This window comes from Festucalex cinctus, chromosome 17, assembly GCF_051991245.1.
Source record: "Festucalex cinctus isolate MCC-2025b chromosome 17, RoL_Fcin_1.0, whole genome shotgun sequence".
NCBI lineage: Eukaryota > Metazoa > Chordata > Actinopteri > Syngnathiformes > Syngnathidae > Festucalex > Festucalex cinctus.
In genome coordinates, this window is record NC_135427.1 from 13,084,164 (window position 1) to 13,101,524 (window position 17,361).

The 17,361-nt window shown below is 39.5% G+C and overlaps 2 protein-coding genes across 2 annotated transcripts in view; one reads left to right on the forward strand and one right to left on the reverse strand.

The window, feature by feature from the left end:
* pdk2a (pyruvate dehydrogenase kinase 2a) overlaps positions 1–9,407 on the reverse strand; it is an 86,827-nt gene extending 77,420 nt beyond the window's left edge. Inside the window, exon 1 of the mRNA XM_077502331.1 lies at positions 9,230–9,407. The gene's annotated coding sequence lies outside the window, so the exon portion shown is untranslated. The remainder of the gene's footprint in view (positions 1–9,229) is intronic.
* Positions 1,463–16,779, forward strand: tbx21 (T-box transcription factor 21). The gene is made up of 6 exons (XM_077502329.1): positions 1,463–2,167; positions 9,537–9,691; positions 9,777–9,898; positions 11,406–11,564; positions 11,662–11,723; positions 14,728–16,779. Exons 1-6 carry the CDS (start codon positions 1,590–1,592, stop codon positions 15,470–15,472), a joined length of 1,821 nt encoding a protein of 606 aa, XP_077358455.1. The 5' UTR covers positions 1,463–1,589; the 3' UTR covers positions 15,473–16,779.
* The last annotated feature ends 582 nt before the right edge of the window (positions 16,780–17,361 follow it).

Below are 17,361 nucleotides of genomic sequence, written 5' to 3' on the forward strand. Positions count from 1 at the left end.
AGTAAAAAGCAGGATACAACATACAGGTAGACGTAATAAGATAAGAGCCCAATTTCCAAACATAAATCGTAGCCCTGGCTAAGCTAACATAGCACCAAACTTAGCATAGCATACTAACTTGGCATGTAACAAGTAAGCACGACACAGATTTACTTTCACTAATTTAATAATTGTACATAGACCAAACGATATTATGTGAAATATAATTAAAACCCTGCATGACTCAATAAACTGCTCTCGCTCGTTCCCGCTAGCTCTACTGTGATGTCATCAAGCTATACGGAGGACCCACAAAAATAGCACCGGCTTCATTCCCCTGCCGAAAAACATCAACAAACAAGTCGTAAATGACATTAAATCGTTACTGTTGTGTCCAGCTCGCCCAACAGGTCTTGATGAATTGACTTTTTACGATCCAGGTGATTTATTAATGAATTGGTTGACTGGAGTGTTACACAATTAATAAGTGGTCATCAATGGCATGCCAAGCACTCAAGTGGCGTTCCCGTGAAACAAATCGGCACAAGCCCACCCACATGGCAGAGGGGGCGTGGTGAGTCAGGGGGCACTGGGGGGGAGGTTTTGGGGGATGCTATACAACGGAAAGGCACAGCTGACTTAAAACATGAGTGAGGAAGGTGATATGAGGGGGAGAATCAGTTATGAATGACTCAAGGAAAGAGTTTCCATTGATGAACTCTGACATTTCACCTGTTTAAGAAAACATTTTGCTAGCTGTCCGGACATGTCAGACTGATGAGGCGGAAAACATGCATGACAAACAACAAGGGACGCTCGATATACCACTTTTGTTTATGCAGATGACGATGTGTCAGACTTTAATATTCAAAACACCTCTAATAATTTGTGAGATTTATCATCAACATTTGGAGTATGTGATCAAATTGTTCCCAATTTTTAAGCTGGAGTGGTTTTAAGTGGTTGAGAATTGCAAAAGGAGAATAGAAACCAGGAATATAAACCAGGCTGTGAGGCTAGGTTTCAAAGCAAACATGGTGAAGCAGCATCTAGCCGTTATGCTGCATGCAAATTGAATAAGGTGCTTGCAAAAGTGAAGTCAGCCCCAAGTAGAAATAATTTTAATTAAATGGCCATAAAAAATAAAAAATAAACTTTTTTTTTCATGTCACATTATCTAATAAGTCTTAATTTGAGAATTTCATGATGTAAATATGGAAATATTGGTAGTTTTGTTTGTGCTCTGAATGAGCTGAAGCGTTTTAAGTTGGAACAGTTTGAATCAAATGTGGAAGAAAGTGGCTAACATGTAAAACAACTATTTTATAATATTATCGAGAAAGAGTATCGTGATGGTTCGGTTTTTATGGGACTGACACAATTGACCTCGTGTGACGCGCGTGCACGTGCAGCACACGGGGGACACCCCCCCGCAATAAATGTACACATCACACACTTGAGTTTGCATGAGAGAGTGCAGCCAGTCAGTCAGTAAGTCAGTCAAAACAAGCCATCCAGTGAGCGTTCGGAGGATCATCCCGTCGGGACCAAGCGCTCCATCCCGTGTTCGGATGCGGACGCGAGACTTATGACTTTTGTGGGGGCTGCAAATGGGCGGCACGGGTGGCAACCTCTACCTCAGCATGTTGACCGGCGCCGCCGAGGCGCACAGCCTGCCAAAGACCCCCGAGGTCAACGGACACCCGCACCGCGGCGGCGGGGCTGCCAAGGACCCGGCCGAGCTCAAGATGGGCATCCCGGACGCGCGTTTCTACTACTCGGACTCCCTCGCGGGCGGCCAGGACGCCCTGGCGTTGCAGTACCACTCGGAGCAGGCGCTCGGCGGCTTCGGCGCAGCGCAGCCGCCTCGCTTTTACGCGCAGACGCTCGGCGGCTGCGCGTACGCCGGCGCCGACTCGCCGCAAAGGGGCGCCGCCCGGCCGGGCTATAACGGCGGGGACGGCTTCCCGGCGGTGGGTAAGGACGCGTACCCGCCGCCCTCGCCGGACGGCTTCGGGGCGATGGCGGCGGCGGCGGCGGTGGCGGTGGCGGGCTACCAGCGGGCCGCCCTCTACCCGCTGCCCGGCTTGCAGCTGTGCGGGAAGACGCAGGCGCTGCTCAACAACTACCCGCTGTGGGCAAAGTTCCACAAGTTCCACACTGAGATGATCATCACCAAGCACGGCAGGTGAGGCAATTCCAAAGCTTCATGAACACGTTTTAAAGTTGTTAAGTTCTGTGCATCTCCTGTCATCAGTCAGATGTAAAAGTTTTTAAAAGATAAATAAAGACATAAAAGCGTAATAAATATCATAAATTTGATATTGAGGCATTGAATGAAGCTTCCTTGTTCAAAATTGTCATGAGCAGGTGCAAAAATATGAAATCATCTAATTGTAATATTCAAGGCGTGTAAGCTGTTATGAATAATATTGAGGCACACACAAATATTTGACATTCATGCACAAAAGCGACTAAAATAAGTTGCTTTATTGAAATAATAAGCATGTAAAGTATATTTATTTTATATTTAAATGCTAGTTATTATAATTATTGATGTTGAGGCATAAATTCTTGGTTGACAGAAATGTTTGATCATAATCACAATATTTAAGACAAGAGTAACTAAAATAAGTTGTTGCAATGCTTAAAATGATAAATACTCAATTTAATATGATATTTCGACATTTGTGGTTATAGTGCTTCACATTGTTAAAATACACGAAGAAAATAAAACTTTAAGTGACTAAATTAAGTTGATTCTGTGTTTATGAAAATGATAATTATAATTCATATGATGATTTTGTGACATGCTAGAAGCTTCCAGTTCAAAAGTTGCCGTAGAAATATTTGATATTCTTCATAATCAAGTTGTAAAGGTGATTCAAATGTTATGTCGGTGTTTAAAATTATGTCGCAATAATTATGATGATGATATTTAGACAAGAAAGATTTGTCTTAATAATTTTGTGTTTGAAGATTGCAACTTTAATTACAAATTTAATTTAAGTCTCATTTTAATATAATAATTGTGCACAGTCATGTTAAATTAATCATTTAAGTTCATTCATTGAAAAAACATGATTTTTGAGGCTGGCAATATTTCATTTCTATTTTTTTCACGTCAGTTTCAAATTGAATTCTCGCAATGCAAACACCTTTGCTTTTGTGGAGTTCTTCATATTTCTCAAGGCCTCATTTAATATTAACTCTGAAATGTCGAAGAAGAAGCCAATGATTGTTTTCCACCTCCTCGCATACGACTACAAATTAAATACGATGACACACAAAAAAGAAAGCCGCAAACCTCAAAATGCTTCAAAATGTTCTCAGCAGAAAAATGTGACGATGGAAAAAAAGATGACAAAATATATCAAAGGCACCTGCGAGAATGGTAAATTGTCTTTGTTTTTTGTTTTTTTAACCTTTGACTGTATCTTTAGTCATATGCGAATAAGTCGGCTTGTGATTCAAACATGTGGAGGAGTGAAGTCCTGCACAAAAACCTCCAGAGAGCGAAAGTTCACATGCAGCCCTTCACAAGGTGAAGCACCTTTGAAGCTGCTTTTGAGGCTTGCCGGCTCCTCGCCGACCGGACTTTGACACAAGTGCACATTTTGAAGAAGTCCCAAAAAAAAATAAAAGAGAGAAATCATTTGCCAGTCCACCATGAGCGAAGGGGTCCGAAGATGCAGAAGAACCAGAACGTTCTTTCCCCGGCAGTCGAGCACTTCGGCATGCCGTCACATCTTCGAGGAAGGACTTCAAGCTCTCACAAAGTGTGAACAAAAAAATTCAAATTGTTTTCAATTCTTACAAGTGCTAATTAAATTCCAATTGATGTTGCAATATTTTTTTTTATTTATGTATTATATTGCTGGCATTAAGTAAAATTTCCATATCTCCAAGAGCCTCAATTTTCAGGAACCAACAAAAAAAAAATTTTGACACTTGCATCTCAAACAGAGCAAGCAATTTCCAAAACTACGGATTGGTCAAAAAGGTTAAAGGTCAAAGCAATTTGACATTTTTTTTTTTTTTTTAATAGCATGACCTGAAATTTTAGGGTTGCACACTCTAAGTCAGTAAATATTCCCTCCACTCATTTTCACATTACTGATAAACATTGGCAACAAAAAATATTCAATAATAGTCGTTACATTTTTTTATTTTTCTGATCGAGATGGAAAATTGACTTGTACCGTCTCAAATTCTAGTTACAAAATGTCATCATTTTTGGGCAGTCTGGAGCTATGATTAATATCAATTTACGGGGGAAAAAAAATATGAAGTTAGCCAAATTTTGACACATGCATCCGCCCAACAGTGTCAATGACGACATCAATTAAATAACATTTGAGTCATTGATCACAAGATTGTGCTAACTCCATTTTGCAGAAATTTCGCGTTTTATGGCTGCAATCAAATCTGGTGGATTGAATGATTACATCTGCGAGATGCTAGTTTTAGTTTTCATAGAAATTGCCAATAAATAATAATTTATGTATTAAATCTTTATTTATCCTGAGACGGCAACTGAGAACAGATTTGCAATATAGCAGACAACATAGAAAAACAAAACAACGCAAAAGCAAATACATAAACAAAGTGTACAATGTGATATCGTTGCACATTGTAATACATCACATGACATCATGTACCATCATGTATTTTTTATCTTACTCAATATTCAGAGATATTGTAATCATCTTCAGTTTCATTGGCTGGATCCTGATCAGTATGACTAGATTGGCAAAAAAATAAATAAATAAATATTGCATTCAATATTTTTAAAAACTACAACAGTGGTCAGAATCTATCAAATCAATCAATATTTCATGCAGATGCACAACTTACTTTGAGTTTTCTTTTAATCTACGAACGTGGCTCTTGGATGTTTTTTTTGTTTTGTTTTGTTTTTTTGAGGGAGGTAAGGCCAGGTTTCATTGGCACGGCCATCTTGGTGCCAAATCCAATAAAAAAAATTAAAAAAAACAATGGCGCCAATATGCTGAAAATGGAACTGAACCTCGATTTGGACCAGCATTCATCTTGTTCATTTGTGCATTCAACTTAAAAATGAGTAAAAATTGAGTTAGCCCACTGTGAAAAAAAAATATTTTTTTGCTGTTGACAACAAATAAATTGAATAAAATGATTTTTTTTTTTTTTTTTTTACGTAAGTCCCACCTTATTCCAAAACACAAATATTGTCATTGAAAACATTTATTTGCTGAAAATAAAAATGTTATTTTGGTCTTTTAAATTTGTCAATGATTTTTTTTTTTATTATTATTATTTTTTTAAATAAAGTAACAAGGTGATTATATATTCCTATGATTTTTTTTTCCCCCGCTTGGGGAAACCAATACTACGATGTGGCCCATGATGAAAATACTGTAAGTTTGATCCCCTTTGGAGAAAAGTTCAAGATCAAGCTCTGAAATATGAAAAAAAAAAAAAAAAAAAGTAAGATTGTTTTCAATTTTAGGTGTCTTCCCACAGGAGTTTCACACTCAAAGTGGGGAAACTGAAGTGGGCGCCTCTTCTATTTTAAGTCCTCGCTGATGATAATCAAAATGTCAGTCATCATGAAAATATTTCATTTGAATATTAGGAAGTCTATCTTCTTCTTCTTCTTCTTCTTGTCCCCCTCCCGAAAAAAAAAAAGCAGAAGTGCGACCATGTCAGGCTGTGACAGTCACTTCCTGTTCACGCTTCGTCTTCGCAGAAACGTCGAGCGAGCGAGCGAGCGCCTCGTCGGACAGCAAAACAAACGCTTTTTCAAGACAAGACTCGCACTCAACCATATTGACAACCCAAACCACAAGCATTATTTTCACAATATGATGCCAAAAAAAAATAACAGCAGCAGTATATGCTGAATCATTTCAAAATTCTACAAATTAACATATTGGGACTGGGACGCATAAATACTAAAAAATGATTATTCACCTCACTAGCATTAAAAGCGCTCATATGGTGGCACCAAAGCACTCCTTTTGTACTAGACAGGGTCGCTCTTCCCCTCATGTCAACATAGTTCCAAGGCATCAGGACGCCACAACATGATACCAAAGCACTACTTTTGTACTCAACAAGGAAGCGCCTCTCCTCACTTATAGTTCTTTGACAACAAGATGCCACAAGATGGTGCCAAAGCACTACTTCTTCTTATTAGACAGGGCTTTGGCGGCAAATGCAAAATGACAACACTTACGTGTCAGAAACTCAAACACAAAAATGTCAAAGTGTGTCAGTGTACTAATTCCTCTGTGTTTACAGTCAACAAATCCCGTTTTTTACAAACTCACAACTTATCATCTACAATATGAATAATTATGCCAAAAAGATCCAAATTATAAATCTACAGCCGTCACTTTCTGTAGGCATAAAAAGCAGGATTACGGAGAATTTAAAAATGAATATCAAGGGTAAAAACTTGACTGATCTTGAAATAGGTCTACTTCCTGTTTTCACTTTTATTCTTTCAAATTTACACAGTAACACCAAAGGGTGCTGCCATCTTGTGGCCGGCAATGAAAATATGCTTAAACTGTGGGCAAAACTGAGTTTGAATACTGTAAACAAAAAATTATAATAAAATATCTGTAAAATAGCGGGAAAGCAAACTCATTATAAAACATAATAAAATTAGGTATTTTTTAGCGACTGTACCGGATTATTGACATTTCAATGGGCAGAATTTGACATACAAGTAAATTGAGTTATGAGCTTGGTCAATTAACAAATTTAAAAAGTAAATCGAGTTAACACTGTACAATGGACACCAGCATAGAAATGGTGCAGCACCTGTTTTTGGATTTACCCAGTTTTTTGTTTTTTGTTTTTAAATTACAGATTTTTTTTAAGTATATATTTATTTGGGGTGGAGCCAATCATTTTCATGGAAAACTGGCTGTTTATTGTAATTTATTCAATATTTTTTGTATGTTTATCTTTTTTTTTTCCCGTACAGATATAATTAATTATATGCGAAATTCCTCTATTCATTTGCTAGCCCAATCCAGGGCCGGCTACGAGAGGGTCCTTGAAAAGAGGTCTCACTTTTAAGGGGTCTGTGTACCATATATAGAGCTCCGTGTTAGCGGGTGGCGGCAGCTGCCGACTGGCACGTCGCGGTCACAGACGATCAGGCGAGCGCAAGAGGTGACAAGAAGCCGACCTGAGCTCCTGTCCACACGCATCAGCGGGTGCGCCGGCGCGGAAGAGTCCTCTCTCCCCTCCCGCCCGACGTCCATTTCCTCTCCCGTACATTCCGCCCTCTGCCGTACCAGCCGGATTTGTTCCTAAATGTCAGCCATGTACTTCCGCCGCGTTTCCCCCGAGCTCTTCGCCGTACTTCCAAAGACTTACGAGCACCCGCGTTGACGGACGAAGCGCCGCTTGGCGTTAACGTCAAGCATCGGTTCAGCGAAAGATTCACAGATTTTATTCCCAGTGGATGACCTTCCAAGATGCTCAAATGGAGATCACAGTTTCATTTGTGAAACGAGTCAGTGATATAGACGCATTTATGGCACTTAATTTTTACTAGTGACAAACCTATCATCGCACACTACACATAAAAAAAATCATGCCTAAATATGTACTTTTTAAAATGAACCTACAGATTTCTCTTTCTGTAGGCGTAAAAAGCAGGATGGAAATCATGCCTAAATATGTACATTACAAAATGAACCTACAGATGTCTCTTTCTGTAGGCTTAAAAAGCAGGATGGGAGAAGACTGAAACGTCCAAAATTCTTCAGCAAAAACTAGGCTGAAATTGAAATCCTTCCTGTTTTCACTCATTTTGTTTCAAATTTAGTGCCAGTGTGCCGCCATCTAGTGGCCAATCATGGTATTACACCCAAACTAAAAGGGAGGAAGAACAAAATTACATAAATGGTACCCCTAAAAAATCCAATAAAGGGTGGGACCACAAACTTAGAACCCGAGATGTTGGGTTTACTGTATTTGTATTGCTGAATGGAAACAAAATGGCTGACCTGGCACGCTACTTAAAGGCACAGTCTCAACTCCGATGTAATCAGTTATGTAGCGACAAAGAAACATTAAAATGACAAGACTCTAAAATGGCCGCCCCTCAGGTGCCTCGGCGACCCGCGACAAACGCTTTCCCGCCTTTACACACCTCACTTGTTTTGACGCCGCCAAAGCGCCCGAGGGAACAATTAGATTCATTTGCATAAGCACGTTTCACATTTAGCTACGCAGCCCTGTCAACATGCGGGAGAGTCACACGTACACAACTCGCATCGCTTGTCGAGTATTTTAAGCGATAACCATTTAGGATTCAAATGCTAACAGTCTGATTGAGACTTACATGAGCAAATACTTTAACTTCGTGTACAGAGGGCAGTGGTCACAAAGAATGATGTTTAGATAGCCACATTATATTGTTAAGTGAGATATATTTACAAACATCACAAAGCGAGCACCGTAAATGTTGAGGCTTTATACTCCCTGAGGTGGACTTAGTATGGCCTAATGCATTATATTGCCCTAAAATTGGTTAATTAAAGTGTATCTATTTTTATTTGATTGATTCATTTCTACTTAAATAATAAGTTTGTTTATTGTACGTAATAAAATCCAAAAGTTAGTAAAATTTAAAAACCTACTTACAGAGTGGAGACATCATTAATTTTATGATTACATACATACATATATATATACATACATATATATATATATATATATATATATATACACACATACATATATATATATATATATATATATATATATATATATATATATATATATACACAAAACCTAAATATTACAGTGAATTTTATAAATTTAAATAAAGTCTAATTATTTTAATCATAATACGAGAAGGCCCAGGTGTTGGTTTTGAAATTCAAATGTAGACCTTGAGCACAAATGTTTTTCCACACCTGATTTCTATTTATGCAAAGCTGCCATTATAGTTAGCTTAGCTTAACACATCGTATTAAATAAGGCTAACCTTTAACAATACTAATACATCCTCCTTCACCAACCCACCAACTGATGGTTTACTCAGTAAGAGCTAAAATAAACAAACAAATACATTATTCAAGTTTTGCTAGCTAGCTGTTAGCTTGTCTACGTTAGCCAGTAGCTTAGCCCACATAAATGAGAGGACTATCTTCCTCTTCGAAATGTTTCATGACTCTTAGTAATTTCTTTGCTTTCTGTAATTAAAAAACATAAATGACAAACATTTTGTTGGACTTACTTGAGTGGAGCAGCAGCAGGACACCAAAAGACCTATTCCAGTCCAAAACAAAGTAAATAAAATAACAAATGAACATCCCAAAAAAAACACAAAGACACGAATGAACACTTAAACGAGGAAGCAACCAGATTTGCGGCAAACTGGGAAGTGAAGTAGTATACAGGGGAAAGACAATCAAGCCCAGGTGGGCTGAGAATGAATCTGGCTGTCACAAGAGGGAAAGGGAGGAGCTAAAGAGAGCAGGTGAACCTCAAAGTTGAGCAAAAGGACAGATATGTAATGTAAAACACATATTTTGTCTTGCCAGGAGGATGTTCCCATTCCTAAGCTTCAACATCAGCTCACTGGACCCGTCGGCCCACTACAACGTGTACGTGGACGTGGTTCTGGCCGACCAGCACCACTGGCGCTACCAGGGCGGCAAGTGGGTGCAGTGCGGCAAAGCGGAGGGCAACATGCCAGGTACGATCGCCACTTCGCGGATCGGCATCAGGAAGTTCGGCCTGACGTGTTTTAGACCATTTATTCATGTCGTGATTGTTGACAGGAAACAGAATGTACGTGCACCCCGATTCTCCCAACACAGGCGCCCACTGGATGAGACAGGAAGTGTCCTTCAGTAAGCTCAAGCTCACCAACAACAAGGGCGCAAGTAACAATGTGGCACAGGTACGACAACCCATGCTTGCACTTTCTATTTTAGTTTTGTTTTTAATTTTATCAGATATTCACATATTAGACTCATATATAAAAATTTCATTTAACATAATGACAAAAAATTGGGAACATGATGATTCGCTGTGTCAAACTGCTACAGTATAGCGCCATCTACTGCTGTGGAGGACTATTATTATTTTTTTCTTTGCCTTAAATATTGTTGGCAGGCACGAGTACCTGATATCGGCCCGATCCGATACCTGATATAAATATTTGCTCATCCCTCATCTTTACTATTACAGTAATGCCATCATTTTAAAGCAGAATACATTTGTTTAATTTAATTTTAAAATTTTAATTAAAAAAAAAACAACAAAAAAAACATTTTTAAACCTAAGCTAAAATGGAGGCTTTTTTTTTTTCCCAGAAAAAGTGGTAGGGAAAATTTATTTTATTCGAAACACAATGTAAAATTGATGAAATGCTCAGTTTAAATTTTGATGAATTTTTATTTAAAATGTAAAATTAATTAAATTAAAATGTATTTTTAATTAAATTACATTTTCAATTTATAAGTAATTTGCCATTGTTGTAATTTTATAAGAGGTATCTAAAATTGATTCATTTTAAATTCAAAAGAGATGGGCAAACTATTTATTTTAATTGTAATTTTAATTTTATAAGCACAACGTAAAATCGATGAAATGCTCAGTTTAAATTTTAATTTATTTTTATTTAATTATATATTTTTATGGGCGGCACGGTAGTCGAGTGGTTAGCACGTCCGCTTCCCAGTTCTGAGGTCTCCGGTTCGAGTCCAGGCTCGGACTTTCCTGGGTGGAGTTTGCATGTTCTCCCCGTGCCCGCGTGGGTCTTCTCCGGGTACTCCGGTCTCCTCCCACATTCCAAAGACATGCATGGCAGGTTAATTGGGCGCTCCGAATTGTCCCTAGGTGTGCGTGTGCGTGTGAGTGTGGATGGTTGTTCGTCTCTGTGTGCCCTGCGATTGGTTGGCAACCAGTTCAGGGTGTTCCCTGCCTACTGCCCAGAGCCAGCTGAGATAGGCGCCAGCAGCCCCCGCGACCCTTGTGAGGAATAAGCGGTCAAGAAAATGGATGGATGGAGGGTATCTAAAATTGACTCATTTTAAATTCAAAAGAGACAGACAAACTATTGATTTTAATTGTAATTTTAATTTTATAAGCACAATGTAAAATTGAAGATGGATATTGATTTTTTAATTTATTTCTAATTCCATGTTTAATTTATAAGCAGGAAGGAAAATGGGCGGAATTTAGTTTTAATCTAAATGTTAAGTTTAATTTTTAAATGTAAATAAATGCAAGCGGTATCAAAAATGGATTGATTAGAATTTTATTTCTAGTTAGTAATTTTACATAAGCAAAATATAAAATGGATGAATTAGATTGCAATATATTACTTTATTTTGTATTTAATTATAATGTATTTTTTAAATTGGATGAATTTATTTTTTATTTTATTTTTTTTTGTAATTCAGATGATCGTGCTGCAGTCCCTGCACAAGTACCAGCCGCGTCTGCACGTGGTGGAGGTGAAGGAGGACGTCAGCGATGACGCCTTCCCCGCGTCCAAATCGCAAACGTTCGTCTTTCCCGAGACGCAGTTCATCGCCGTTACCGCCTACCAGAACGCCGACGTGGGTCAACGTTTCGGGCCGACGGATGAAGCAGCATGATGTTCACCGTCTGAAAATTTGGAAAACCAATTTCTCTCATTTTCTCCCCGTTTTACAGATCACGCAGTTAAAAATAGACCATAACCCCTTTGCCAAAGGTTTTCGGGACAGTTACGACACGTGAGTACAGCATTTAAACAAGGGTGTGTAGACTTTTTAAATGGATTACTGGATTGCATTTGTACTCAAAAGGATGTACATACGAGTAAGTATGTTTTGTGCTACAAAGCGAACAACTGGTGTCTGCTTTGACAGGATAAGCACAGAGAGAAAAAAAAAAGGACACGATGAAATACGAGATAAGATTCTTGTTTTCATTGCGGTCAAACAGACAACACATGATGGAAACAAGATAACATGACCAAGAATTGAAGACGTTCAGTCATGTGAAAATTCTTTTTTTTTTTTTTTTTTTTTTAAATTACAGTGACAGTGTCCATTTTTAGAACAGTGGTGTTTTTCGTGAACCACATAAAAAAAAATTGCAAATTTGCAGATAATGTAACAATGTTGTTTTATAACAGAGTAAGTTCGAGGTGACTACAACGACTGACAAATATATCATGATTTAATTTCAGTCCAATGCAGCAAATTTGAAATAAAAGAACAAAAAAAGAATTTTTTTTGGGTAAATTTCTGAAGTACAGATTAATTCGTGTTGAGTACAATAATAATTAAATTTTATTTAATTATTTAATAATAATTTAATAATTATTTGTTTCTTATATATCTATGTTAATATTTTTTTTTTACACATATAAATAGTATTAAATGGAAATATGTTGTAATAAAATTTGACCAAAACTAAGTACAGTATATTTAACTTTTTTTTATTTATTTTTTATTAGTAAATATTGTGAATAGTCATTAATTAAGAGATGAGCGCAAAGACTGATTACTGTAGATACTAGGGGTGTCACGATTCGCCAACTCCACGATTCGATTTAAATTTCGATTTTGGGGTCACGATTCGATTTTTTTTTCGATTTTTTTTTTTTTTTTTTTTTTCCGCTCCCCCACTTTATAACACAGAGGCATATGCTTCTGTAGGCTAAGGCTAGTCTATGATCATTGGTTCTATTCATTGTACAGTAAATCTTATTTCAAAAGATCGGCTACATATAGGTGATGCAATTTCCATATTATTTTTGTGTAAATTTATGTAATATATGATAATTGACATTAGGCAGGAATGATCAAATTCAAAGAATGTATTTACAATATAAAGTTAACCGTCTTGTTCTTACTGAAGTGTAAAATAAAAAATAAAAAAACAAAAACAAAAAGTCACAGTGGGTGCCTGCCATCTATTGACTGTTTTTGGTTACAACAGTGTGCTGTGCGTTCCTCTTAAAATAATGTGCAATGTGCAACAACAACAAAAAATATATTGTATCCAAAGTCATGGAACAAATACAGCCTGAACAAACTATATCCCAACATTTACAGTTGCTGGGCATACTGTAGCGTGGTTCAAGTACACTAATTAAATGTTTGAATCCAGCGTTTTCCAAGGCTGCAGGTCTGCTGCTATAAATAGACCTATGGATCTGGCGTTTCGCGCGAGCTGAAGTGTGTGGAAGTTTCACTGTAAATGAGGATGAAATAGTTGGTTGGACCGTTGTTTTCCCACTTCTAGTTGAATTTGATAAATCTAAATCTTTGTGATGCCTGCGTAAATGTCCCGTCATGTTTGTCGTGTTTCCCGTTGTTATAGGCTGGCGGCTCGGGCCCGCCGCCGGCTCCGCTCCCCTAGTATGTATGTGTGTGTTTGTGTCGGCTGGTGCTTGGTACTTCAGTTTGAATGCGCCAGCGCGACACTCTGATTGGAGGACTGTGCCAGCGCGACACTCCGATTGGACGACTGTGCCAGCGCGACACTCCGATTGGACGACTGTGCCAGCGCGACGCTATTGTGTATCCGTGTATTATACCCCTATTGGTTAGTTGTTTCTCCTCCGTTCTGTCAGTTCTGTCAAATGCGGTTATTATTTGTTCACCTTCCACTTTCACTCCCTTGTCAAACCCCTGCCTGAAATTTCAATTAAAACTACTCCGATGTTAAAGTCGACCCGTGTTTATCTACTCTATATTTTCTGTTATTGTGTTACTTCCCTTCCCCTTGACGAGCCGGGCGTAACACCGTGACCGAGTACAGTACGCGCACATAACATATCTTGCAACTGTGGTCTTTTTATCGACAACGTGAACGTTGTCGACATAACTCACCGGGAACGCAAAATGTTTCCAAACTGGTGACGAGAGAAGCGGGAGCGGCTTGAAGCACCATTGCTGTGTCTGTCCGCGCTTGCCATCATGACTGCAGGAGAAGTCAGCTAACAAGTGCCGTTAGCTAGTAGCTGAATGGCTGCGTCTCATTTGCTTTCCTGGGAGGTGGCGGTGGCGGCGGTGGCGGCGGGCGCGGGGGGGGGGGGCATCGAATCGTGTGTCCTCTCTTCTATTTCGATGCTCGAAATCGTGACGTAATTTCGATCGATTTCGATAAAAAATCGAAATCGTGACACCCTTAGTAGATACAATTAATTATTGCTTAGATATTAGATATAATAAATATTTTCTATATATATATATATATATATATATATATATATATATATATATATATGCATGCATGTATGTGATAAAGTCCATTATTTTCTGAAATGCAATTAAATGAGCAAAAATGTCATACATTCTGGATTCATTACAAATTAACTGAAATATTGCAAGCCTTTTATTGTTTTAATATTGCTGATTATGGCATTTTTTTTATACTTGGTCTGAGGAAATATTCTAATATATTGAGATAGGCTATTTGAGTTTTAAGCTAGAAGCCATAATCAACAATATTAAAATAATAAAAAGCTTGCAATATTGCAGTTGTTTTGTTATGAACCCAGAATGTATGGCATTTTTTTTTTTTTTTTTTTTTTTTAATTGCATTAGAGAAAATAATGGACTTTATCACATTATTCTAATTTTGTGAGACAGTCCTGTATGTATATATGTATAAACACATACACACACTGCACCATAGTTTCCTTTGTGGAGAAACTTGATAGATGTTTGAGGTTTATGGGCAGGAAGTAACTTTTCTCCCTCCTCCCCTTTGTCGCCCGTCTAGTTTGTACGCACCGCCCGACCCCGAGCGCCTCACCCCCTCCCCCACGGAGAACCAGCCACTCCTGCCTGGGGGCTGCTACACTCCGGCCTACCTGTCGGAGTCCTATATCAGCCCCCTGCCCCAGAGCCGCTTCTACGGCCGGGAAGCGGCGGTGGGCGGCCAGCAGCACAAGGACCCTTCCTCCAGCCCGGGGCCCCACTGGTACCTGCCGTCGCAGCAGGCCGTGGCCCCGAACCGTCTGGACTTCGCGTCGTCCTTTGACAGCGACTTCTCCGGCAACGCCCTCTACAAGCCCTTCCCCCTGCAGACCCCCCCGCACCCAGCCCTCAGCTACTACCCCGAGCACCCTTTCACCTCCGGCGGCGTGTCCACCACGGCGGGATGGTCCCCCGCCCGGGCCCCGCCCCAGTATCTGGCCAGCAAGCCGGCCCCTAGCCTGGCTTGGTTCCGCCCGCTGTCCTCGTCGCCGTCGTCGCCCGGTAACGCCAGAGCGCACGCCGCCCCCCTGCACCCCGCCCCGCCGGAGCCCCTCCCCCTGGCCGACAAGGGCAAAGACGAGCAGCACTGGCTGGAGCCGCCCTCGGTCAAGTCGCCCGGCTCGGCGGACTCGGCCCCGTTTGAGGGCGACGTCAAGAAGAGGCGGGTGTCGCCCTACACGTCCAGCACTGAGAACTCGCCGCCGCCCAATCGCGGGGCACAGCTGTGCGACAAAGACGCCGATTACTTCGGTTATTACACACACTGAGCTGCAGGTCTTAGCCCCGCCTCGTTTGATATCCTTCCTAGTACACTTTTTGTCCTCACCAGTAAGGTTACGATTCGGCGCACTAGAATCGCGATTAATTGAAGGCCATCGAAAAAAAGTTTGTAATTGCCTAATGATGCCACAAGATGGCAGCAAAGCAGTTTGGCGCCATCTTGTGGTATGTTAAAATGAATTGAGTGCCATCATGAGGCATCTTTTGGCAATACAACTTTTTTTTTTTTTTTTTTTTTGGTGGACGGGTGTTACTTACTCACCGCTCAATCCAGTTCATAAATCTGAATTGTCATACTAGAGATAGCAAAGTGTGTACTAGTACATGAATCTTAAGATGGATATCAAGGATATGGTATAAATGCTCAAATGCCCCCCCAAAAAAGGAGGCAGGAACTTTGTTTTATGCTTTGACTTTCAGCATTTCAGGACGCCAAGCAGCTGTGACTGGTCATCAACAGTCAACACAAGAATTTCTTAAACTTTTGAGGTCCAGGGACCCCTTTAAAGACCCCTATTAAGCGTAATGCCAATTAAACATGTGCCCCCTAAAATCAATTCATACTGTTACGATATTAAAGTCAGCAAGAGAATTAAAGTCATAATTCAGCAAGTGAATTTTAAAAATAGTACTAAAGATGACTTTATTCTCGAAAAAAAATAGGACTACATTCTAAAAAAAAAACATTTTTGTTCTTAAAATAAATAGACTTAATTTATTAATACAGAGATGTTTATTTATTTGATGGTACATGAAAATCATAATTTTTAATTGGCCCATCTGATCATTTTACAGTGTCTTATTTTTTTTCTTTGGCTTCATTTACCAAACAAACTGATCCAATTAACATATCTTGTCCGTTTTTAAAACTACAACAAAACGGTGTGGACAGCATGTGTATTCAAAATGTGAAAAAAAAAACGAAAAAAACAACAACAAAAAACGTCCGAAGCCACACAAAATTCCCTCCCCATTCTTGGGGAAAAAAATGAATCCAAACATTTGGAGGAGGTGACAGAACATAGAGGTGAACATAGAGGTGAATCGATGGTTGGCGACAGTTACCGTAGTAACGCGAGGGGCGGGAAGGAGTGGGGGGTTATCGCCAGCTCTCACGGTGCGTTTGTGGCCAGTGGGAAAGATGAGCGTTGCAGGCTGCGTTCCCCTTCTTCTTCTGTGGTCCAAAGAAAGTGGGTCAACTCACACACCTGGAGCCAAACAGACACTTGTCACCGCTGTAAACAGGAAGTGGGAAGTGACCACACAGACAACCTGTCTCCCCCCCCCCCCCCCCTCCCCCTTCCCCCGCGGAGGGTGGCGGGGGTCTTTCAGGGGCCCTGTCTGTCTGTCTGTCTGTGAGAAAGCGGTCAGTCTCCACAAAGTCGCAACCGCAGATGACAGTGGCAATTCTGAGTCAAAACTGAGCAGCTTCAACGTCAATTATGTCATCATGTCAATACTTACTGGAGGTTATTTTTTGTTTGTTTATTTTTTTTTCCAAGCTTTTATGCTCAATATGGGGAGTGGGCCCTCAGTATTCCTAAAATGGCTGCTTTCCTTACAACAGGGATTCTCAAAAAATATTTTTTCCTAATTTTCAAGTTGCTGACAATTTTTTTTTTTTTAATATGATACAAGAATAAATTTGCATTTTTTTTCCACATAATAAAAGCAAAAGATGTACGTTGTCAGGATTACAAGTGAATTTTATTTTAAAAATATGATTATATTAAAAAATAAATTATTTTGGTCGATCCCGGGGACCCATTTTGAGAACCCTTGCATTACAATCGAACCTGGTCTGATATCAAAACAAAATGAATGCAAAATGACTGCATATAAAATGTCTTAATATTAACCAAAAAATGAAATATTA